Genomic DNA, 19,413 nt, shown 5'->3' with positions numbered 1-19,413 from the left:
TCGTGACGTTCGGGCGCTTGCCCATACAAAAGTGAAAAAAATTTTTGGTCTTTCAGCGCTGCTACTTTCACAGTGAACTCTCTATAAGGAACACATACACACCCTAAAGTATTATCACTTGTTTTTGTTACACCCTGTATAGAGTTCACTGTGAAAGTAGCAGCGCTGAAATAGTTTTTTTTTTGTGATTTGTACGGGTAAGTGCCTGAGCGTCATGAATTTTCCCAAACAAAAGTAAAAAAAAGTTACTCTTACAGCGTTGCTACTTTTGCAGTGTACCTACTGTATAATATGGATGCCCCATAGGCCGTAACGCCCTAAACTATTATCACTTCGTTGAGTTACACCCTGTATACTAATTAATTATTGCGTTGCACTTACTACAATGATTTTATTTATTTATTTATTAAACAAACGTATCTACTATTACAGGATCTATAACTATGTTAAATATATTTTTACATCCTAAACATATTGAGATTCTTTAAGAACATATCACAGTGAAGTTAGTCTATAGCTAAGGTTCTGAAGGATCCATTCATGATGTTAACATCTTGTTTCTTTGGTATCTTCGACGCGTCACCCTTCCATAGATTGTTGTTCAGGAACATTTTTCTGAAATATTCATCATCAATGTAGGTAGGCACATATCTGAATTATTTATTGGTGCAGTTAAAAACAAGAATTCACTTTGTAATTCCTAAAAATGCTGCTTGCAGTATACGTAATAATAAGTAAGATTTAAATGATCTTAACAAAAAAAAAGATACATATAGCCGAACGTATTACCTCCTCCTTTTTGTTTTATTTTAGTTCATATTTTTTACAAAAACCTACCCTTGGCTGAAATCGTTCTAATAATGTTTAATTAGACGTTAGTTATGTTATTACGTACTTATATTGTATTTTTTGTGATTAACAATTAAGTAAGATTCAAACTAATATTATAAATGCGAAAGTCTGTCTGTCTGTCTGTTACCTCTTCACGTCCAAGCCGCTGAACCGAATCTGCTGAAATTTGGTATGGAAATACTTTGAGTCCCGTTAAAGGACATAAGATACTTATATCCCGTAAAAATGTACGCGTGATAAATGAATTTTGGCGCAACGGAGTTGCGGGCATCATCTAGTAATACTTATAAATTAATGATTATCATATTCTATAGCTTTGTCAACATTGTGCCTTTTTTTGTTCATCAAGGGCATGCCTTATAACTTATAGTGCAGTCAACAACGCACGTGAGGCATGCCCGCGACGCGACGCTATGACACTTATCTTTCCAACGGAAAGTGGTTTTGACGCATTCGATTATTGAATAATATGCCAAACGAAAGTTGAATAAAAAGATGATGACAAAAATTGAAGATGAAATTGCATAGTGTGGACATAGCTTATGAGACATATTCACCTGTTCTTTAAAACTTCGTCCCACATGTCGTAGGAGCTGTCACGTAGGTTTAAGGCTTCGCCACCGTAGTCCGTTGGAAAGGTTTTCATGTCAACACACTTCTTCAGGTTAGTGTCATCTGCGCATATATCTATCTGAAAAAAAACTCCTGTTTAAGCAACCTTAAGGTAAATATAGAGTAATTAAATAGACAATGGGATGTATTTATATCAAAACATTATAATTATATTTTACACTATTATTTACTGTTTCTCAATCTTCCAATGACAGTAGAGCTAGTTTATTGTTGCTTGCTCTATGTTGGATGATACAATAGTTTTGTTGCAATTCGTCCCTTAGTGGATGACAATAAAACAGACCCAACGGCCATACTCGGAGAGCTTAATTGATAACTCTAATTTAGTGAAGAGTTTATTGGGTAAATACATCAATAATTTAAAGTTGAGTAATCATTAAACATCTGTGAGGGCGCTTGTAAGTTATTAACCGTATTTTTACATATTATTACTAGTTTTTCTTATTCCCTACTTCTCAAAAATTTACATATATCTATCCCTAATCAAAGTATCTTAAATTAAATAAGAAGTAAAGGGGAATCCTTGCATTGTAACTTACAATTTCAATGACATTCTGGGACAGTACTGGCTTAATTAAGTTATAGAACATATCCGTTATCGGCGGTGCGTTTATCACGAATATCTTCTTTATTCGCACAGGCATGCCTTCCTGAAAAATAAAACTTATTGTACATTCAATTCTTTAGCATAGCTGGGCACCGTTAATCAAATAGTTAACTTCGTTAATCGATAATCCGTTAAGAAAAAAGTTAGCTTCGTTAAACGTTAAACCGTTACATTACGGACGAATTAACGCAAGTTAACGTTAATCGTTAATCCGTTAATATGTGTAATATGGCCTTGTTATGATTTATATTATTGCGTTAGTGTACATACAAAACCTGTTGGTTTAGGTTCTGGAAGTGAACAGGTTAGGGACAAAACAAAATATTTTTATAATTATTGTATATTATTATTATTTATTAATAATATTTTTATAATTATGTATTCTAGCGAACTAAATTACACTGCACTCTTCTTTGTCAACATGCAAATGATTTATAATAACAATAAACAAATCACTTTCACTGTATAAGCACAGTGCTGAGTAATGAAATGATAAAACGAAACAAATCTCTTCTCACTCGCCTGAAAATGTATTGTTTTTATTTCACTCGCTGTAGCCAACAGCCGTGCCGTGGCGCCGCGCTGCCCGCCCGCCCGGCACTTGTCGTTTCATACTAACTGTCTGAACCTGTTTTCTCGCCGCGCCGCGGTGCCGTGCGGTAAATAGTTGGCATTGGATTAACGATTAACGGACTTCTGCATATTAACGGAAGTTAACGAGTCCGTTAATATTTTTAAAAGTTAACTTAAAAGTTAATCCGTTAATCAAAATGTTAACTTCGTTAATTAACGATTAACGGATTAACGAGTTAATGCCCAGCTATGTTCTTTAGGTAGTGATAAAGAAATAAAGTAGAAATTTCGCAAACCTACGTTATTTGGTTGGGTTTTCTCGATGCTAAAGGAGTGAGCACACTGAGACGGGCCGTGCCGGGGCTCAGCGTGCCAGGGCGCATCGCAAAAATCCGCCTCCATACAATTTGTATGGAAGCGGATGCGCATATCGCACACTGTGCCGGGGCGCATCGGCGCGGATTTTTGTTCGGCGCATTTCCGTCAATGCGACACGGCCCGACAAGACCCGCTGCGCCCCGTCAAGACCCGCTGCGCCCCGGCAACAGTGTGCTATAGCAAGCGGCGCGCGGATGTGATGCGATGCGGCTCGGCAAGCCTCGGGTCAAAATCCGTCAATGCATTGCGCGCCGACCCGCCCCGGCACAGTGAGCATTAAAATCCGTCAATGCGATGCGACCCGACCCGGCAATAGTGTGCTATAGCGCATTTTGCGCTGCACTGCGCCCCGACCCGCCCCGGCACGCGCCGACGAAGTGTGCGCGAACCTTTATCCGACACATTACGACTAACGACGACTTGCTATGCCAACCCAACAATGTAAGTTCATCACCTATAAATATTTTTATGGTGGTCATTGAATATAATACTATACCATTAATAAAGAATCAGCGAAACAGCAAAAGGCGTTATTTACCAGTAAATAAGTAATATAATCCTTTAGCATCACAATATTGAGTTTTGGCAAGTGTTTGATGGAGACGGTCTTCAAGTCCAAAACTACCGCGTGGTTCTCCGCTATTCGGTGGACGTCCTTTATGAAGGCGTCCACCTTCAAAGACAGCGCCTTGCACGCGTCCTGAAGGACGAAATTGTCCAAGTCCTCCCCGAGTCTGAAGAAAAATATGTCAAAATCCCCGCAGCTGTAGCACGCTGAGTCGCTGAAAAAAAAAACAAGTTAGGTAAATATTTAAAATTCGAATTGAAGACAGATAATGGCAAGGACAGGTAATAATAAATTTTCTCTATTGCTTACTTTCGGAATGTAAATGCTAGTAATAATCAGGACGAGAAGAGGAGGCTCCTCTTCTCGTTGTGCCTTATGGAATAACAAAGAGTGCCACCATGATAACTCAGCTACGCAGAGTTGTACCATCAGACAAATTGACTGTAGGCAAACTATGTTAATACTTGGTCTTTGTCAGCTGGGCTGTATACAATTTGACCGAAATAAAAAGTTCCGCCAATAGGCATGATGACTATTTTTTTTTCTTATCGGTAATTGAAAGATACTTAAAAAATATAAACATCGCTGAAAGAATGACTCTGATAGCTTAAAATTTCACCAAGATATGACAATTCAAATATTTAATAAAAAAGACCTGCCTGAAACGCTCCATACAAAGTGCTACGAAAGTATGACGTCAGTCTTTCGTAGTTTGTACGCATCGGGAGACAACTTTGTTCGACAGGTATATTAAATATTGCGTTTATGAAAGTGGTTTCATAACAAAAGTTGCTTATAATTGCATAAGTTATTGAATTGTTTACAAATATTAAGAAATTTAATTGAAAAAAAATTCGACTTGAATATCCAACTTTGAAGGCGCATAACAAAAAAAAATACAAATCCTATCAAGCTGAAATTTTGGGAACACTTATTTTTTACCGTGATTTCTTTATTTTATTAACAAAATTCGCTAATCTTTGACCTTGTCATCATCCCTATTGCCCATGAATGTTCTACCGTACTATCGTATATCGGTGCGATTGATATCGATTACATTAGAACTATTAGGTAGCCATAGACATTAAATAAGCCCATCTATCATAATCGCCTTTACCCATCATGGGCTGTCGTGGTGTGCATACACGAACAGACAACACTCACTGTAAGTTATGAGCCAGCTCTATATTCCTATCCACGGGGTCTCTGTCCATGTATATCTGCGGCATGTTGTGTCGGTCGGAGCAGAACCGCTCTATACATTTCTTAGTCTGCTCAAGGCTGTAATAGGTGCAGTGCAGGAACATACGGGTGATGCCGTCATCTGGAACAAACAGTGCCAAATAATCATCGGAACCTAGGTTCTACGGTTTTGATGACCTCATCTGGCTCAATGGTTAAGAAGAAGTTTGAATCCTGCCGACGGAACAAAAATTATTCAATGTTCCTGGGTCATGGTTGTGTATTAAATACGTGTACCTATGATATAACAAAAATATTAAATATATGTATTATGTATTATGTTGCAAGCGCAAGCGCTGTTTCACGACAGTTTTCTGTGAGAACGTGGTATTTCTCCGGTCGGGCCGGCCCATTCGTGCCGAAGCATGGCTCTCCCACGTATAAAATACGCCTAAGAAATAATTTTAAACTTCCTATTTAAACCCAAAAAAAAATTGGAACGCCATTTATCAGGTACTTACTGCCGAAGCATACAACAAGCTTATTCGGAGGTATGCTCATCTAGATACAAAAATATTAATTTTTAAATCTAAATTAAGTATATATTTTTTCCACTTATTTTCTTTTTTTGGAATATAAGCAACGATATGAATGAAAAAAAAAACATACTAATATTATAAATGCGAAAGTGTGTCTGTCTGTCTGTCTGTTACCTTTTCACGCCCACACCGCTGGACCGATTTTGCTGAAATTTGGCATGGAGATACTTTGAGTCCCGGGAAAGGACATAGGATACTTTTTATCCCGGAAAAATGTACGGTTCCCGCGCGATAGAGTTTTGGCGCAACGGAGTTGCGGGCGTCATCTAGTTAAAATATATATTATGATTTTGCTACATAACTGATAGAAAATAGAAATGCAACCTGCATTTCTTCAAAATGTTAAAATTTCTGAGTGTAACGGTAGTGGTATAGAATAATATAAAAAATCATAATTATTTTTAAACAAAAAATTTAGCTGCTTTGTAAGTTATAGATAGCTATGTCAAGAATCGCAGAAATTTTAGGAGCTGAGACCGACTTCAAAATTATAAAGATTGAGTAAAGATATAGTTGAGGCTTAGGCCAAATGCCAATCCTATAAAGGGCACTTAAATAGAGTAAGAATTATTATTTCATACTTTTTAGAGGCAGTTTACTGTGGAAGTCGGTTTAAATTTTTTGTTTAAAAATAATTATTTTTCTCTTTTTAGCTATCTCCATTAAGCATATTATTACGTAGTCACTGGTGGATTGTATTTTATATATTACTAGCTGTCCCGGCAAACGTTGTTTTGCCATAAAATGATTTTCCCTGTTTTCCTGCTTTTTTCTCAAAGTTTTTTCAGATTTTTTTCAGAAATGTTTCCATATAAATTTCAAGGAGTCCTCTCGATTCCTCATGGATCGCATCATCAGATAACCACTTTGGTGACCATGGTACCAAATCACGGCTGTATCCTATACAACAACAAAAGAATTTTGAAAATCGGTCCACAAACGGCGGAGATATCTGCGAACAAACATTAAAAAAAAAAGAACATAATAATATATACGGTCGAATTGAGTAACCTTCTCCTTTTTGGAAGTCGGTTAAAAAGCACTCAGGTAAACTTTTTTATTTACGTTATCAGCTACACATTCCTTTTTTTCTTTTAAATTTTCATCTACTATTACGGAAATCGGAGATTTGCATGATTTTTACGCTCTAGGCACTCCACTATTTACAAAATAACAAAGTCAGCAAAATAAAACAATTAGAATTTGTATTTTGACACTTAATCACCAATTATAATAATAAAGTAGCTTTTGAACAATTAAAAAATTCACATGCAAAAAGAAAAACAAAATGTTTAAGCTCGTTAATCATTATATTAACATAAATTGTTTATTTAAATACCTAAGTAAATATTTTCCTGATGCATACTTAAGTATATTTTTTAATTTAAAAATTTCAGTTAAATGCAAAATGCACTTTGGTGAATAATTTTGACGGACTAAAAATTGGTCTTTTGGCGCGTGATAAGTGATAACACTGCACCGCCATAATAATATATTATTGTACAATGTCTCTAGAGCAGTGGTACTCAACCTTTTCATTATACAGGCCACCAACACGTTTTCACGTCTTGGTGTTGCGGGCCGCACCCAATTTTTTGGTTAAAAAAAATAATGTTCTTTAAAATTAATGATTTAAAAGTTGAACTTTCACGACTTTCATGACATTATTTTGCACTATTTTACCGGTAGGCGTTAATTTCAAAATGGTTAATCTTCATGAGGACCACTAAAAACCGGCGGGTCACATGCAATCCGCGGGCCGCAGGTTGAGTATAGCTGAGTATTATAGTTGCCTGTTTTCATCTAAATATAATTTTGCATGTGGTTAAAAAATTTAATAATTACCAAACGGCTCTGGCAGTTGAGGGTCCTTCTTCATCCATTCCTGAATGTGTACGATGTCGTCCTTCAAGTTGCTGCCCATCTGAAATTGTTTAAATTTCAATTTAAGAATATTGTAATCAGAGTGGATCAATACAACATGTTTTTAATTCAGTTCAGTTCTTGGTAGGTATCGGGTAACGGGTTTACTAGAGCATTTTTTTAAGCGTGGCAAACGAAAATTTTTCAATGCTTTCCCTTTTTTCCCGGAAACCAAACCATGAAATTTTGTGAAAATCTGTTCAGCCACTTCAGAATGAGGAGGCCAGAATAAAAAGGCACATTTGCACTTATTAAAAATTTTGTATGGATAATTGTTATGTACTAAAATCAATTAAATATCATTCTAAAGCAGGGGTTCCCAAATTTATTTTGTCTACTGCCCACTTTGAGAACAAATTATGTTTTAACGCCCCCATTGTTTCAATTTAAAATGCATTCAGATGAAATAACTCTACCCCCAAACCTCTACACAACGCCCCCATTTTTTCTGGGTCCCACACCTTTAGACCTTCAGCGCCCACAAGGGGGCGTTATCGTTCACTTTGGGAAAGACTGTTCAAAAGTATAGTAGCATCACAATATTACCTAACCAAGCGTTAATATACGGATATGTGATCACGTTCTCTAATAGTCGGGTTGTACGGAGTTTCTCTCGTGTTAATTACTATTTACAATTAACAGTAATTCGCTAATAGCAGTAAGTACCATTAAAATCATTGCGCTGTAAAATTACACTAATTGATATCATGTACCTCGATTTTATTGTTTTGATTCCACAATAATGCAGCATCGCTATTTGTACGATAAAGGTGAAAACATCCATACTTCCATACTAATATTATAAATGCGAAAGTGTGTCTGTCTGTCCGCCTGTCTATCTGTCTGTCTATTACCTCTTCACGCCCAAACCACTGAACTGTTTTTGTTTGAAATTTTGTATGGCGATACTTTGAGTCCGTGAGTGAGATGAGGGAAAGGACATAGGATACTTTTTATCCTGGAAAAATGTACGCTTCTCGCACGATAAGCGACTTTTGGCGCAACGGAGTTGCAGGCGTCATCTAGTTCAAAATAAACATTTTACGATTGTATTTAAAGGTATGTTTTATTATTCGTAGGTTATGAGTTATGACTTAATAATATGAGATTTGCTATTTGATCGTAGTTTCTAAACTAGACTAAACAAGTAGCGAGGCTGTATTAAATATTATTGCAGAATCTGGCACTTCGAAACAAGTGATGATTATTAATACCTCGATCGTGGGAATCGCAGACACAATAGATATTCAATTGTTGTTGGGTTATTATTACGAGAATAAGATGTTTAGTTTGCCACTAAATATCAAGATATTTATTAGCGAATTAAATACCTTAACTATAATTAACATAATATTATAAATTATAATCATCTTGACATTCAATTGTGTTGCGTACAAAAACTAGATATAATAATTTAACAATTTAAAATTTAAATACATCGTTACGTAAAAACTGCTCACGAATTGATTGAAATAAAATTAAAAAGTACTAGCTATCCCGGTGAATTTCGTGTTACTTTAAAACCTTCCCTGGACTTCTACGAATATTTTAAGACTAAAATTAGCCCAATCCTGAACGGATTGGGCCGTTTTCGATTTTAGCGCGACTAACACAATTGAAAATCCATTTTTATATATATAGATATATAAGTTTGTTTTATAGCTTATGTGTTGTAAATTTTGATCCAAATCAAAACTGTTTAGTACTGTACAGAATATACTTTTGCAATGAGCGAAAGAGCCAAACCTTCAGATCGGCTACGTTTTATTTATCGCTTAGATTAGAAAACAGGCGCAATTATTCACACTAGTTGTGGAAAAATTTCCAGGATTTTCGTAACATTTTTCTGATTACGACTAGCAGTTAACCAAAATAGTCCCACAACGAAAGATTAACCTCCATCGAAAAGTTTACCTCTTCTTTTTTTGGGCGGTCCGTTAAAATTTTGTATCTTTTTGCAATTATCGCGCAAAATGTTTTTATTTATTAGATAATTAAAATGTTTGAAAACTTTCAATTTATTTAATAACAATGTATTATTTAGATGTATATAATATGTATAAAGATAGATATTTAGATTTCAAAAGGGATTTTAAAAATGAAATCATACAGTGGAAAATCCAGATGAGCAAGAACTAATTTAACGTTATTAATACGGGAATCTAAAGGTAAAAAGAAACTCTAAGTTGGCGGTTTCCACCACTCTACAAAAAAAAAAAAACGAAAACAATTTCTAATTTTCCAAATAAAAATATTTATAACAGAATTATAATAATAATTAAAAAGCATTATCTGGCTATCTATAGTCTGTCAAGAAAGTCATGACTGGCGGAAAATTTTTAAATGAAATAAAAAATATGAGAACTTTATTAATTCGAAATAAAAATGTGCAAGGTGACAATATTTAAAATTTAGTATGCGTTCTCTGTGAAAATACAAAGCAAAAAATACACCTTTTAAGCGTGATTACGTTTAGAAAATTTTCCCGCCTGTCATGACTTTCTTGACAGGCTATAACTATTATGTTTGTACAACTTTTTGAATGCAATAAAGTATATTCTATCTATCTATCTATCTATCTATTAATTGGATTTGACCATTTTTCTTACCTTTTCGCGGGCTGTTCGCGGAGGCTCTCGTTTTACGACTGAAGTAAACTTTTTACGTGCAGACTGCACGGACTACGGAGGAACTCTCGATACAGATTGACATTGTAATCATGTACCTACTCGTGTTCACTTAATCATTGCTTCCTGATAATCCGGTTATTGAAAACTTATAATGGTGGCCGCTTCCCACGGCTTTGCCTGTACAGTATCTGTGAATCAACATCGCATCCAAGCACCAATCTAATATACAGAGTGTAACGAAAGTAAGTGATAATAATTTAGGGTGTGTATGTGTTCCTTGTAGAGTAGCAGTGCTGAAAGACCATTTTTTAGGGTTCCGTACCCAAAGGGTAAAAACGGGACCCTATTACTGAGACTTCGATGTCTGTCCGTCTGTCTCCAGGCTGTAACTCAGGAACCGCTATAGCTAGAGTTCTGAAATTTTCACAGATTGTGTATATCTGTTGCCGCTATAACAACAAATACTAAAAACAAAATAAAATTAATATTTAAGGGGGGCTCCCATACAACAAACGTTATTTTTTTTGCCTTTATTAATCTATATCAATAATGGCAGCAGGTAGGTACTTGATTTTTTCTCAAAGTCATTAATTATATGTGTACTTACTTTAATATTTAATAATAATATTAACACAAAATAAAAAATTAAGGGTACAAAAAAACTCAATTTTTGGCCTAATTTTGCTCTATAATGGTACAGAACCCTACGTGCGCGAGTCCGACTCGCACTTGGCCGATTATTTATTTTACTTTTGTATGGGGAAACCCTGACGCTGGGGCGCTTGTCCATACAAAAGTAAAAAAAAAATTTGGTCTTTCAGCGCTGCTACTTTCACAGTGAACTCTCTCTACAAGGAGACACACACCCTAAAGTATTATCACTTACTTTTGTTACAGCCTGTATAAAATTATCATGTCACTATAGTATTTGTGCGCGAACTCCTCCAAAACCGCTCAACCGAAGTTAATAAAATTTATGGCAAAACAACATATTTTGCCGGGTTAGCTAGTATTCCTATTAAAATGTTAAAAGTATGTGTGCCTTGTTATTTTGATTATAGTATGGTAAAAAAACAAAATTATTTGTTTACTTGGAGATGTTGTTTAAAAAAATCTTCTATTTTTGTAGCTCGGTTGTTGAGTATTGATAGATGCATTTTTTATACAAATTGCTTTGAGATACCAATTGTCAGTATATATTAATACGTGAGCCAAAAACTTTGTATCCCTTTTGACGAAAAATGGGGAAACGTAGGTGAATGAAATTTTGCACGGTTATAGTTTATATGGTGATTGGTGAAGGAGTACATCGAGCTAATATTATTTTGAAATTATGCTTTTATCATACATTTTTTTTAACAAATAAAACATTACACAAACTACAACACACACACTAGGAAAAATGACAGATTTTTGAGTGACAAGCCTATACATACGTTTAATTATGGTTGAAGTCTGTTGACAACAAGGTGACAAATTGAAAATGGATTATAGTTTTTTATTGAATCTTAGATACTAACGGCCATTCCCAATATTTGATCTATCTCTGGTTTTGCCCTACTAGAGATAGGAAAAGCTCACATTAGACATAAAATATATTTTATGTCAATTGTGAGCTATTTCTATCTCTAGTAGGGCAAAACCAGAGATAGATCAAATATTGGGAACGGCCGTAAGACAATGCTTACACGGCCAGTCTGAGATCAGCTGAGTCCCAAAGACAAGAGTTGAAAAAATATGATAAAGTAAATATTTTTTACAAAACATAGGTAGTAGTCCTAATGTCGTTGAAACTAAGGTCGAATTTCGACCATTGGGCGATCTCTAGTTAATATGTAGTAGGTATGAACAATCGACGTCAATCATGAGCAAAGAGACGAATGTTCTACTCTGCACTATCTGATCAAAATCAGTCCGGCCGTTTCAAACAAAACAAAACAAAAATATAATATGTACTTAATACCAAATGACTTTGGAGATTTCGTGAGAAATAATATAAATCATCATACAATTATTCGTTTAAATACATTAAAGTTAAACTCATATTTCTTGGATTATTCTGGCACGATTATGTGTTGTTATTGTTTTTTTTTGTTTACAATAGAAAATTGGAATTTTACAAAATTATTTTTCTTGTTTTATTGACGTCTATGGGATTCAGAGTCTGAAAATAAAAACTTTTAAAAATCGGATGAATAAGCGCTGAAGCTATCGTATCGTATCTATGTTGTGTCTAATCAAATAGGTAAGCAATAAGCATACGACAACAACCACTTTGCTGATTTAGATTCAATTTTATTTGATCTAGATGGATAGCTTTATGTCTCCGTGCGATGAACAGATTCATCAGCAACCTTTTTTTTCCTAAAAACAAATAGTAAGTTAAATCTTCCCTTTAAAAAATCAGTGTCTCAATTGTTTTTCATAAATACATATTTACAAGTTTAGTCCGCGCCCCACTACTCCTCCTAATCGTTATTCGTTAATAGTATATGTGTGCAAGATTTCGCAAGATTTCGATTTTCGAATCTTCGTGTGTTATCGGCTACGAATAATAAAAACTAAGGAAAAGTAACTCCGTCAAAAAACATGCTCCACAATACTTGTCAAAAAAGTGTACCTAAAGGGGCCCATTCACTGCAGGACTGCACGGCAGTCCTGCCGTGAATGGGCCCTTTTAGGTACACATTTCATTACATTTGCAATATTTAGGTGACCTTAAGCGGTACTAGGCTGACGTTACATGACAGATCAAAAGGAACCAAATTTAAAACGGTAATAGTATGGGAGTTACGATTCCTTAGTTTTTATTATTCGTAGGTTATCGGTAGTCGGTACACAGTACACACTAATTACCTATGAGTGCACGCTCATACTACAATAAATAGACCAATTAGGAAAAAGCGTCACGGTCAAAGGGAAAAATGCTCACCCAAAAAGTGGTGGGGCGCGTCTTCATTGATTGCACGGACTATATTAAGATCAAAATATTTTTCTCACACTTACAATATTATCTAATGAAATAATTATGCATAGATAATTCTTACAATTAATAATATACTTAGGTACTTAATAATTCTTAATGAGCTCTGAAGTCCAAATCTCGTGTTATTAACAACGATATCACCTGTTTCGTTCCGCACGGTGTCGCATTGTTACGCGCGACAAATCGCGGGTAAGACCACATTGCTCCTTTGCGGTGCGACGCCGCAGTGTCGACAATCCGACGTTCTCTTTTCATTTAAAGGTACGTTTATACGGGCAACTAAAATTGCTCCACTCCAGTCAATTCTCGTCAACTTTGACGTCACGACTACATCAAGCAATTTTCGGAAACAAGCAGCAACAAGCAGCTATATTGCGCAATACATCGCAATACAATTGAGCGATATGGCGCAACTTCATCAACTAGTTACTAGGAAATACTGTCATGTACACAATCCCTTCGGATATTCGTCCATTCGTATCGGCGACATTGAGCGATATGAAATATCTGGAGCAATATCGCCGAAAAAATTGTTGCTCGTGTATGCGCTTCTTAAGAGGAGTCCACACCGCCCTTTTTTCCATACAAACATTGTCCCCTGTTTCCTCTCTGGATAATGCTAGTAGAGTTATAATTTTTTACCTGAATATCTACGGCCACTAATACAATGTCCCTATGTTTTCTGTTTTTTCATAATTTAATTATTAAATAAGATATGAACGTTCAAAAACCCAAAAAAATGGCCAGATTTTCCGCTGTGTTTAAACATCCAGAAAACAGATTGGGCTAGATTATATAAAAAAAATGAAACATAGGAACACACCTCAAGCCTTTCTTTAATCTTTAATGAATAAAGTACTTAAATCGGTTAAGTTTTGGAGAAGGAATCAGGGGACAACGAATCGTTGATTTTCTGCAGTTGTCTCTATCGCGTTCCGCGGTATAGGCTTGAGGTAAGGGACACAGCTATAGAAAGATTACACGTACTTTTTTTTCATTTCTCTAGCCCCTGGTGTATCCTCTTTGGATCAGTGCGGCATATTAATGCCGCACTGATCCAATGGCGTCGACAGACGCACTGATAGAACGACTGACAAATTATGGTATGCGTAGTAGGAAAAACGTTTAAGAGGGCGACTAACACCAAAAATCAAACATCGTCCTTCTCTCTTCACACTCACGCCCGTCTTTCATATGCCAGGTGAAAAAGAAAGACGCGGATTCACCGCCAAATTCGTTTTTTCTCAATAACTCGATAAATATACAACATTTTAAAAATCCGCTAGGTCGATCTCTCAGTGATGGAATTTTATACAATGTGTTAAAATATTAACTTAGTTCAATGCACGGTTATGGCAATAAATGAAAAATTCGTGAAAATTAGATGCATCTTTGTGATTTTTTCTATCGAGAAAATTTTAAGATATCGTGTTTTTGCTCAGATTGAATTCTCGGAAATATAATGTAGTATCTAATTTTAGAAAATGAAACAATTCGGGGCTTATTTTCAAGTATAAAAATGAATTATAAAATCGACATTCGGGTTAGTCGCCCCCTTAATAAAGCGACAACATCTGGCTGGGGTAACGCACACTATTAAATGCCGTTCATAAAAATATAGTAAAACTAAAATGATCCAGCGCTAGGCGGGCTTATGATGATGAAATCTTGCTATAAGAACGCTCTGATTAATGTAGCTTTCAAATAAAATGACTAGATCAACATCGGTCCTCCGTTTTTGACCGCCTTCCAAAAAGGAGAGGTAATACGTTCGGCTGTATGTATTTTTTTTTATGTATGTTCAACGATTACTCAGCCGTTTGTGGTCCAATTTACAAAATTCTTTTTGTGTTGTATAGGGTTTGACTCGAATTTGGTACCATGTTCATAAAAATGGTGACCTGATGATGGGATCCATGAGTAATCGAGGGAACTCCTCAAAATTTATATAAAAATATATAGTGATTTCGATTTTTTCTGAAGTGTTTCAGGCATATACTACCAAAAAGTAAGATTTTGCACCAGGATGTACCCTAGTTCCGAAGGTACCCAACAGAACTTTTGAATCCTTATAGATACAAGTTCGAGGATTTTGGCTTTATTTAAACTACTCCAAGTAAAAGCCAATGAATTCTACATTATTTCTGCTGAACGTAGGCTAAATTTTATTTTGGAAAAAATTGGGTTTCGTAAGATATTTGGGTTTTTCGGACGCCAGGTGTAAAATCAACCAGAAAAGTTACTTATTTGCGTACGCTGCCGAAACTATAAAAGATAGAACCATAAAATGTTCCAAGTAATTGTAGATCTTATAAATATCTACATAAAAGTCCGCGACACACTATACTTATCTATGTCGAGTGAGGCACAATAACCATTTTTTTATTTAAAAATCTTGAATTTTTTTGGACTACATTTAAAAATAAATTATTTCAATACTAAGTACAGTTTATGTAGATAACATTTGGTCTTTGAACGATTAAAATTGGACGTTTAGTTTTGAAATTATGGCGAAATTAAAATATTATAACGATAGTGGGCGTCACCAAACAGGGGTGCGCGTGCGGGAGGAAGACAATCTGTGCAGTGTGCACTATATGCATCCCTTCTAGGGTTGTTGAGGAAGTGATTATGAGGAAGAGGAGGAGGAAGAGGAATTTTCACGCGCAAATTTAGAGGATGCGGATGAGGAAGAGGATATTTTTTGAGGAAGAGGATGCGGATGAGGAAGCGGAAGAGGAAGCGGATGAGGAAGCGGATGAGGAAGAGGATGATAGGAAATTATAAATACTAGCGGACTGCGGACCCAACCCAAAAGTCTTTGTCCTGTTTGTACATAACTAGGTACATACAATACACAAAAATTTATTAAAAGGGCATTTTCCAGTGGACCAAACTATGAATCTAAACCATTCTCAAAACACACACAATAAAGAATCATCAAAATCGGTCCAGCAATTTAGCAGGAGTTCAGTAACACACAATGGCTTTATACAGCCGTAGTGAGACCGATTACCACATATGGCTGCGTAGTGTGGCAAAAAAGGCTGAACAAGTAAACTGTCGCAAAAATCTGAACAGCGTCCTGAGACTGGCATGCCTAATAATCACGGGTGCGCTTTCGTCAACACCCACCGCTTCCCTCGATGCCCTGATCAACCTAACTCCGCTTCCTCTGCTTGTTCAGATGGAGGCCAGAAAGGCGGCTCTCAGGGCCAGGACGGCGGGCAGGACGAATTAGGCCTCCACCCCATTTGGCAGCTGGAACAGTCTCTTCGTGAATCACCCATCATGGACATGTCATCAGATGCCATGATCAAGGTGCATAGCTTTTCGACCCTTATTGCTTATATCAGGTTCTTATACCTGCCAGGGAGGACTGGGAAGGAATAATCCTAATTGATGTTCGCTCTAGCGATATAGTTTGGTTCACGGATGGATCAAGGAAAGAACCGTGCGGGAGCCAGTTTCTACGGGGACAAGCCACCAAGAGGCAAACATGCCAGTTTGGGGGAGTTTGCGACCGTGTTTCAGGCTGAGGTCTTCGCAATCATCGGTTGCTTACTAGAAAGCCTAGAGATGGCACTAGTTAACAAAAATATTTTTATCCTTTCTGATAGTCAAGCTGCACTTAAAGCACTGACTGCTGCAAAGGTTTCGTCGAAATTGGTTCTGGAATGCATTGAGACGTTTAACATGCTAGGAATGGACAACAAAATACGCCTAGTATGGGTCCCGGGCCACAGTAACGTCCCCGGCAACGAAACCGCAGACGAACTGGCTAGGCTTGGGGCCGAGAGTATCATATATGGCCCAGAACCGGTCTGCGGAATATCTCCCAGTACTACAAAGCAAGTGCTCGAGGAATGGGCTCGCGAACTAGGCAGAAAGCAATGGGGTGAGACCCCTGCCCCCGTATACAAGTGGCAAAACGCTAACGCTAACGCTAGCGTTAGCGTTGCTTTGCCATTTGTCTACAGGCCCTGGCCTTGAACACTCCAAGGCACAAATTCCTGGCTTTAACAAGAAACTATCAGAAATAGTGCTTACCATGGGTAGGAATCAATTAAGAATCCTTACCAGAAGCCTAACTGGGCACTGCAAGCTCAATAAGCACCTTAACATAGGTGTTAGTAGCTTAACGACTTGCAGATTTTGCGAGGAGGAGGATGAGACACCTATACACCTTCTCCTTGACTGTCCTGCTCTACTACAGAGCAGGAACAGGCACCTTGGTCGCTACGAATACTCATCCACAGAGAAAATTCGTGGCACCAACCCTAACCACATCGTTCAATTTATGAGCAGCATTGGGTTGGGGACGGTACTCTAATGCGAAGGAGTCACAATAGATGACCTGCCTTCAGCAATAAAAAAAAAACATACACAACACACGCACACAAAAAAAAGATGAGTGAATGATACAATTCTCTGGCTCTGGCGTGTGCATTGCCATGATTGGATACGCGACGCGCATGCGCAGTGAAATTCCTCATAAATTCCTCTTAAATTTTGAGGAAGCGATAGCGGAAGAGGATTTTTTTATTTTTATTTATGAGGATGCGGTAACGGTTGAGGAACCCAAAATATTGCGGAACTTCCTCATTATGAGGAAGCGGAAGAGGAATCCTCAGCAACCCTAATCCCTTCGGATAATGACTGCGTCCGCCTCGTCGATGTCAGTATTGGAGTCTGTGATTTTTTTTTTTATGAAATAAGGGGGCAAGCGAGCAAACGGGTCACCCGATGGAAAGCAACTTCCGTCGCCCATGGACACTCGCAGCATCAGAAGAGCTGCAGGTGCGTTGCCGGCCTTTTAAGAGGGAATAGGGTAATAGGGGAGGGTAGAGATGGGAAGGGAAGGGAAGGGAATAGGGGAGGGTAGGGAAGGGAATAGGGGAGGGTAGGGAAGGGAATAGGGGAGGGTAGGAAAGGGAATAGGGGAGGGTAGGGAAGGGAATAGGGTAGGGGATTGGGCCTCTGGTAAACTCACTCACTCGGCGAAACACAGCGTAAGCGCTGTTTCACGCCGGTTTTCTGTGAGAACGTGGTATTTCTCCGGTCGAGCCGGCCCATTCGTACCGAAGCATGGCTCTCCCACGTATAATTGATCTGGGAATCATTTTGCTGACCGAGTCTTCCCTGGGTAGGCTTTTTGCAGCCGTAACCGACATCCACGCGGGCGGAGCCGCGGGCGACCGCTAGTAATAATATGTACAACTCTAAGACAAACAAGCTATAAGTAGTCTTGTGGTCTCATAGGTAACTAAAAAGGGTAAAATTATTATTTTTTAACAAAAAAGGTCAAATATTATTTGATTCTTTTTAGATTATTTTTAAGAATATTACCTACTTTTGTTTTTACCTTGGAAGTCGGTTTTAATTTTTTGTTAAAAAATAATGGATAGGTATGCTCTATTTTTATGACTCCACGGTGTATTTAATCATCATGTGTGTCTGACACACGGACAGACACTTATTATATAATAAAATAGATTATTTTTTCGGAAAATAAAAATTAATATGTGGCTTCGCTCTAAAATAATATTATTATGCAAGCTGTAGGCACACGATTTTCGCTCTATCGTTGGTGCTGAAACTGCAAAAGAGATCGTGAAGGTAACTCGAATACCTAATTATTACTTATTACGCAATAGGTACTCGGATTGTTGGCATCCTACAGTTTCACCGGGCTGAACATTATCAGATGGAACTCATTACACTCTTCCTGAGATACCAGTTAGCATCATCATCAGAGAACTAAAGGTTACTGTAAAAATATAATCAATAGAATAAAGTAGTTATAGCTCTCGTAAGCTGAGTATGGTATTTGAATCTAGTGTTAATTCCATCATATCTATATATATAAAACTCAAAGGTGACTGACTGACATGGTGATCTATCAACGCACAGCCCAAACCACTGGACCGATCAGGCGATTTGGCATGCAGGTAGATGATATGACGTAGCCATCCGCTAAGAAAGGATTTTGATCAATTCTACCTCCAAGGGGTTAAAATAGGGGATGAAAGTTTGTTACATATAATAATACTAAGCCGCGGGCAAAATCGTTGTTACATATATAAGGCTAATTAGACAAATTGTATTTATAGACGAATAGAAAATAAATAGCCCTGATAATGTTAGGGGGACGAAATAAAATAAAAAACTAAGTAAGTAAAAGTAAGAAGGAGTTAGCTATTTCAGTAGTAGTTATAGCTCCCTAATATTATAAATTATAATATTAGTATAGATAATGATACTGAGCACATTTCTAATTTCAAGGTTTTTTAGACAAATAGGTGAAATGTAGAAGAAAAATACTAAAATGAAATAAGTACGAAGGAATGATAATGTTTGAGGAAGTGCAATAATGTTAAAAAATAAAAATAATCTTTAATTAAAAATAAAATATAATAAAACGTTTTTAATAACTGATGTTTGTATTTTAACAAATATGATTAAGATTATAACAAAGTCAA

The 19,413-nt window shown here is 36.8% G+C and overlaps 1 protein-coding gene across 1 annotated transcript; it reads right to left on the bottom strand.

The window, feature by feature from the left end:
* Positions 1-438: 438 nt before the first annotated feature.
* LOC121734202 lies at positions 439-10,095 on the bottom strand. Its single transcript, XM_042124681.1, has 7 exons — positions 9,925-10,095; positions 7,238-7,316; positions 4,776-4,935; positions 3,582-3,825; positions 2,025-2,135; positions 1,410-1,543; positions 439-615 (listed from the first exon to the last, which is right to left on the bottom strand). The coding sequence occupies exons 2-7, from the start codon at positions 7,314-7,316 to the stop codon at positions 507-509; spliced, it is 837 nt and encodes a 278-aa protein (XP_041980615.1). The 5' UTR covers positions 9,925-10,095; the 3' UTR covers positions 439-506.
* Positions 10,096-19,413: the final 9,318 nt, after the last annotated feature.

The sequence above is a fragment of the Aricia agestis genome, chromosome 15 (genome assembly GCF_905147365.1).
Source record: "Aricia agestis chromosome 15, ilAriAges1.1, whole genome shotgun sequence".
NCBI classification, from domain to species: Eukaryota; Metazoa; Arthropoda; class Insecta; order Lepidoptera; family Lycaenidae; genus Aricia; species Aricia agestis.
The sequence above is the reverse complement of the archived record's forward strand: the minus strand, read 5'-3'. Positions and strand labels throughout refer to the sequence as shown.

What these genes read in the sequence shown, in the direction of transcription:
- LOC121734202 (XM_042124681.1), bottom strand. Translation starts at nt 7,316, where the DNA reads ATGGGCAGCAACTTGAAGGACGACATCGTACACATTCAGGAATGGATG. An exon ending in TCAACTGCCAGAGCCGTTTG is followed by an intron (nt 4,936 to 7,237) that starts GTAATTATTAAA and finishes TGTTTGTTCCAG; the next exon opens with ATGACGGCATCACCCGTATG. An exon ending in GACGAAGTTTTAAAGAACAG is followed by an intron (nt 616 to 1,409) that starts GTGAATATGTCT and finishes TGAATATTTCAG; the next exon opens with AAAAATGTTCCTGAACAACA.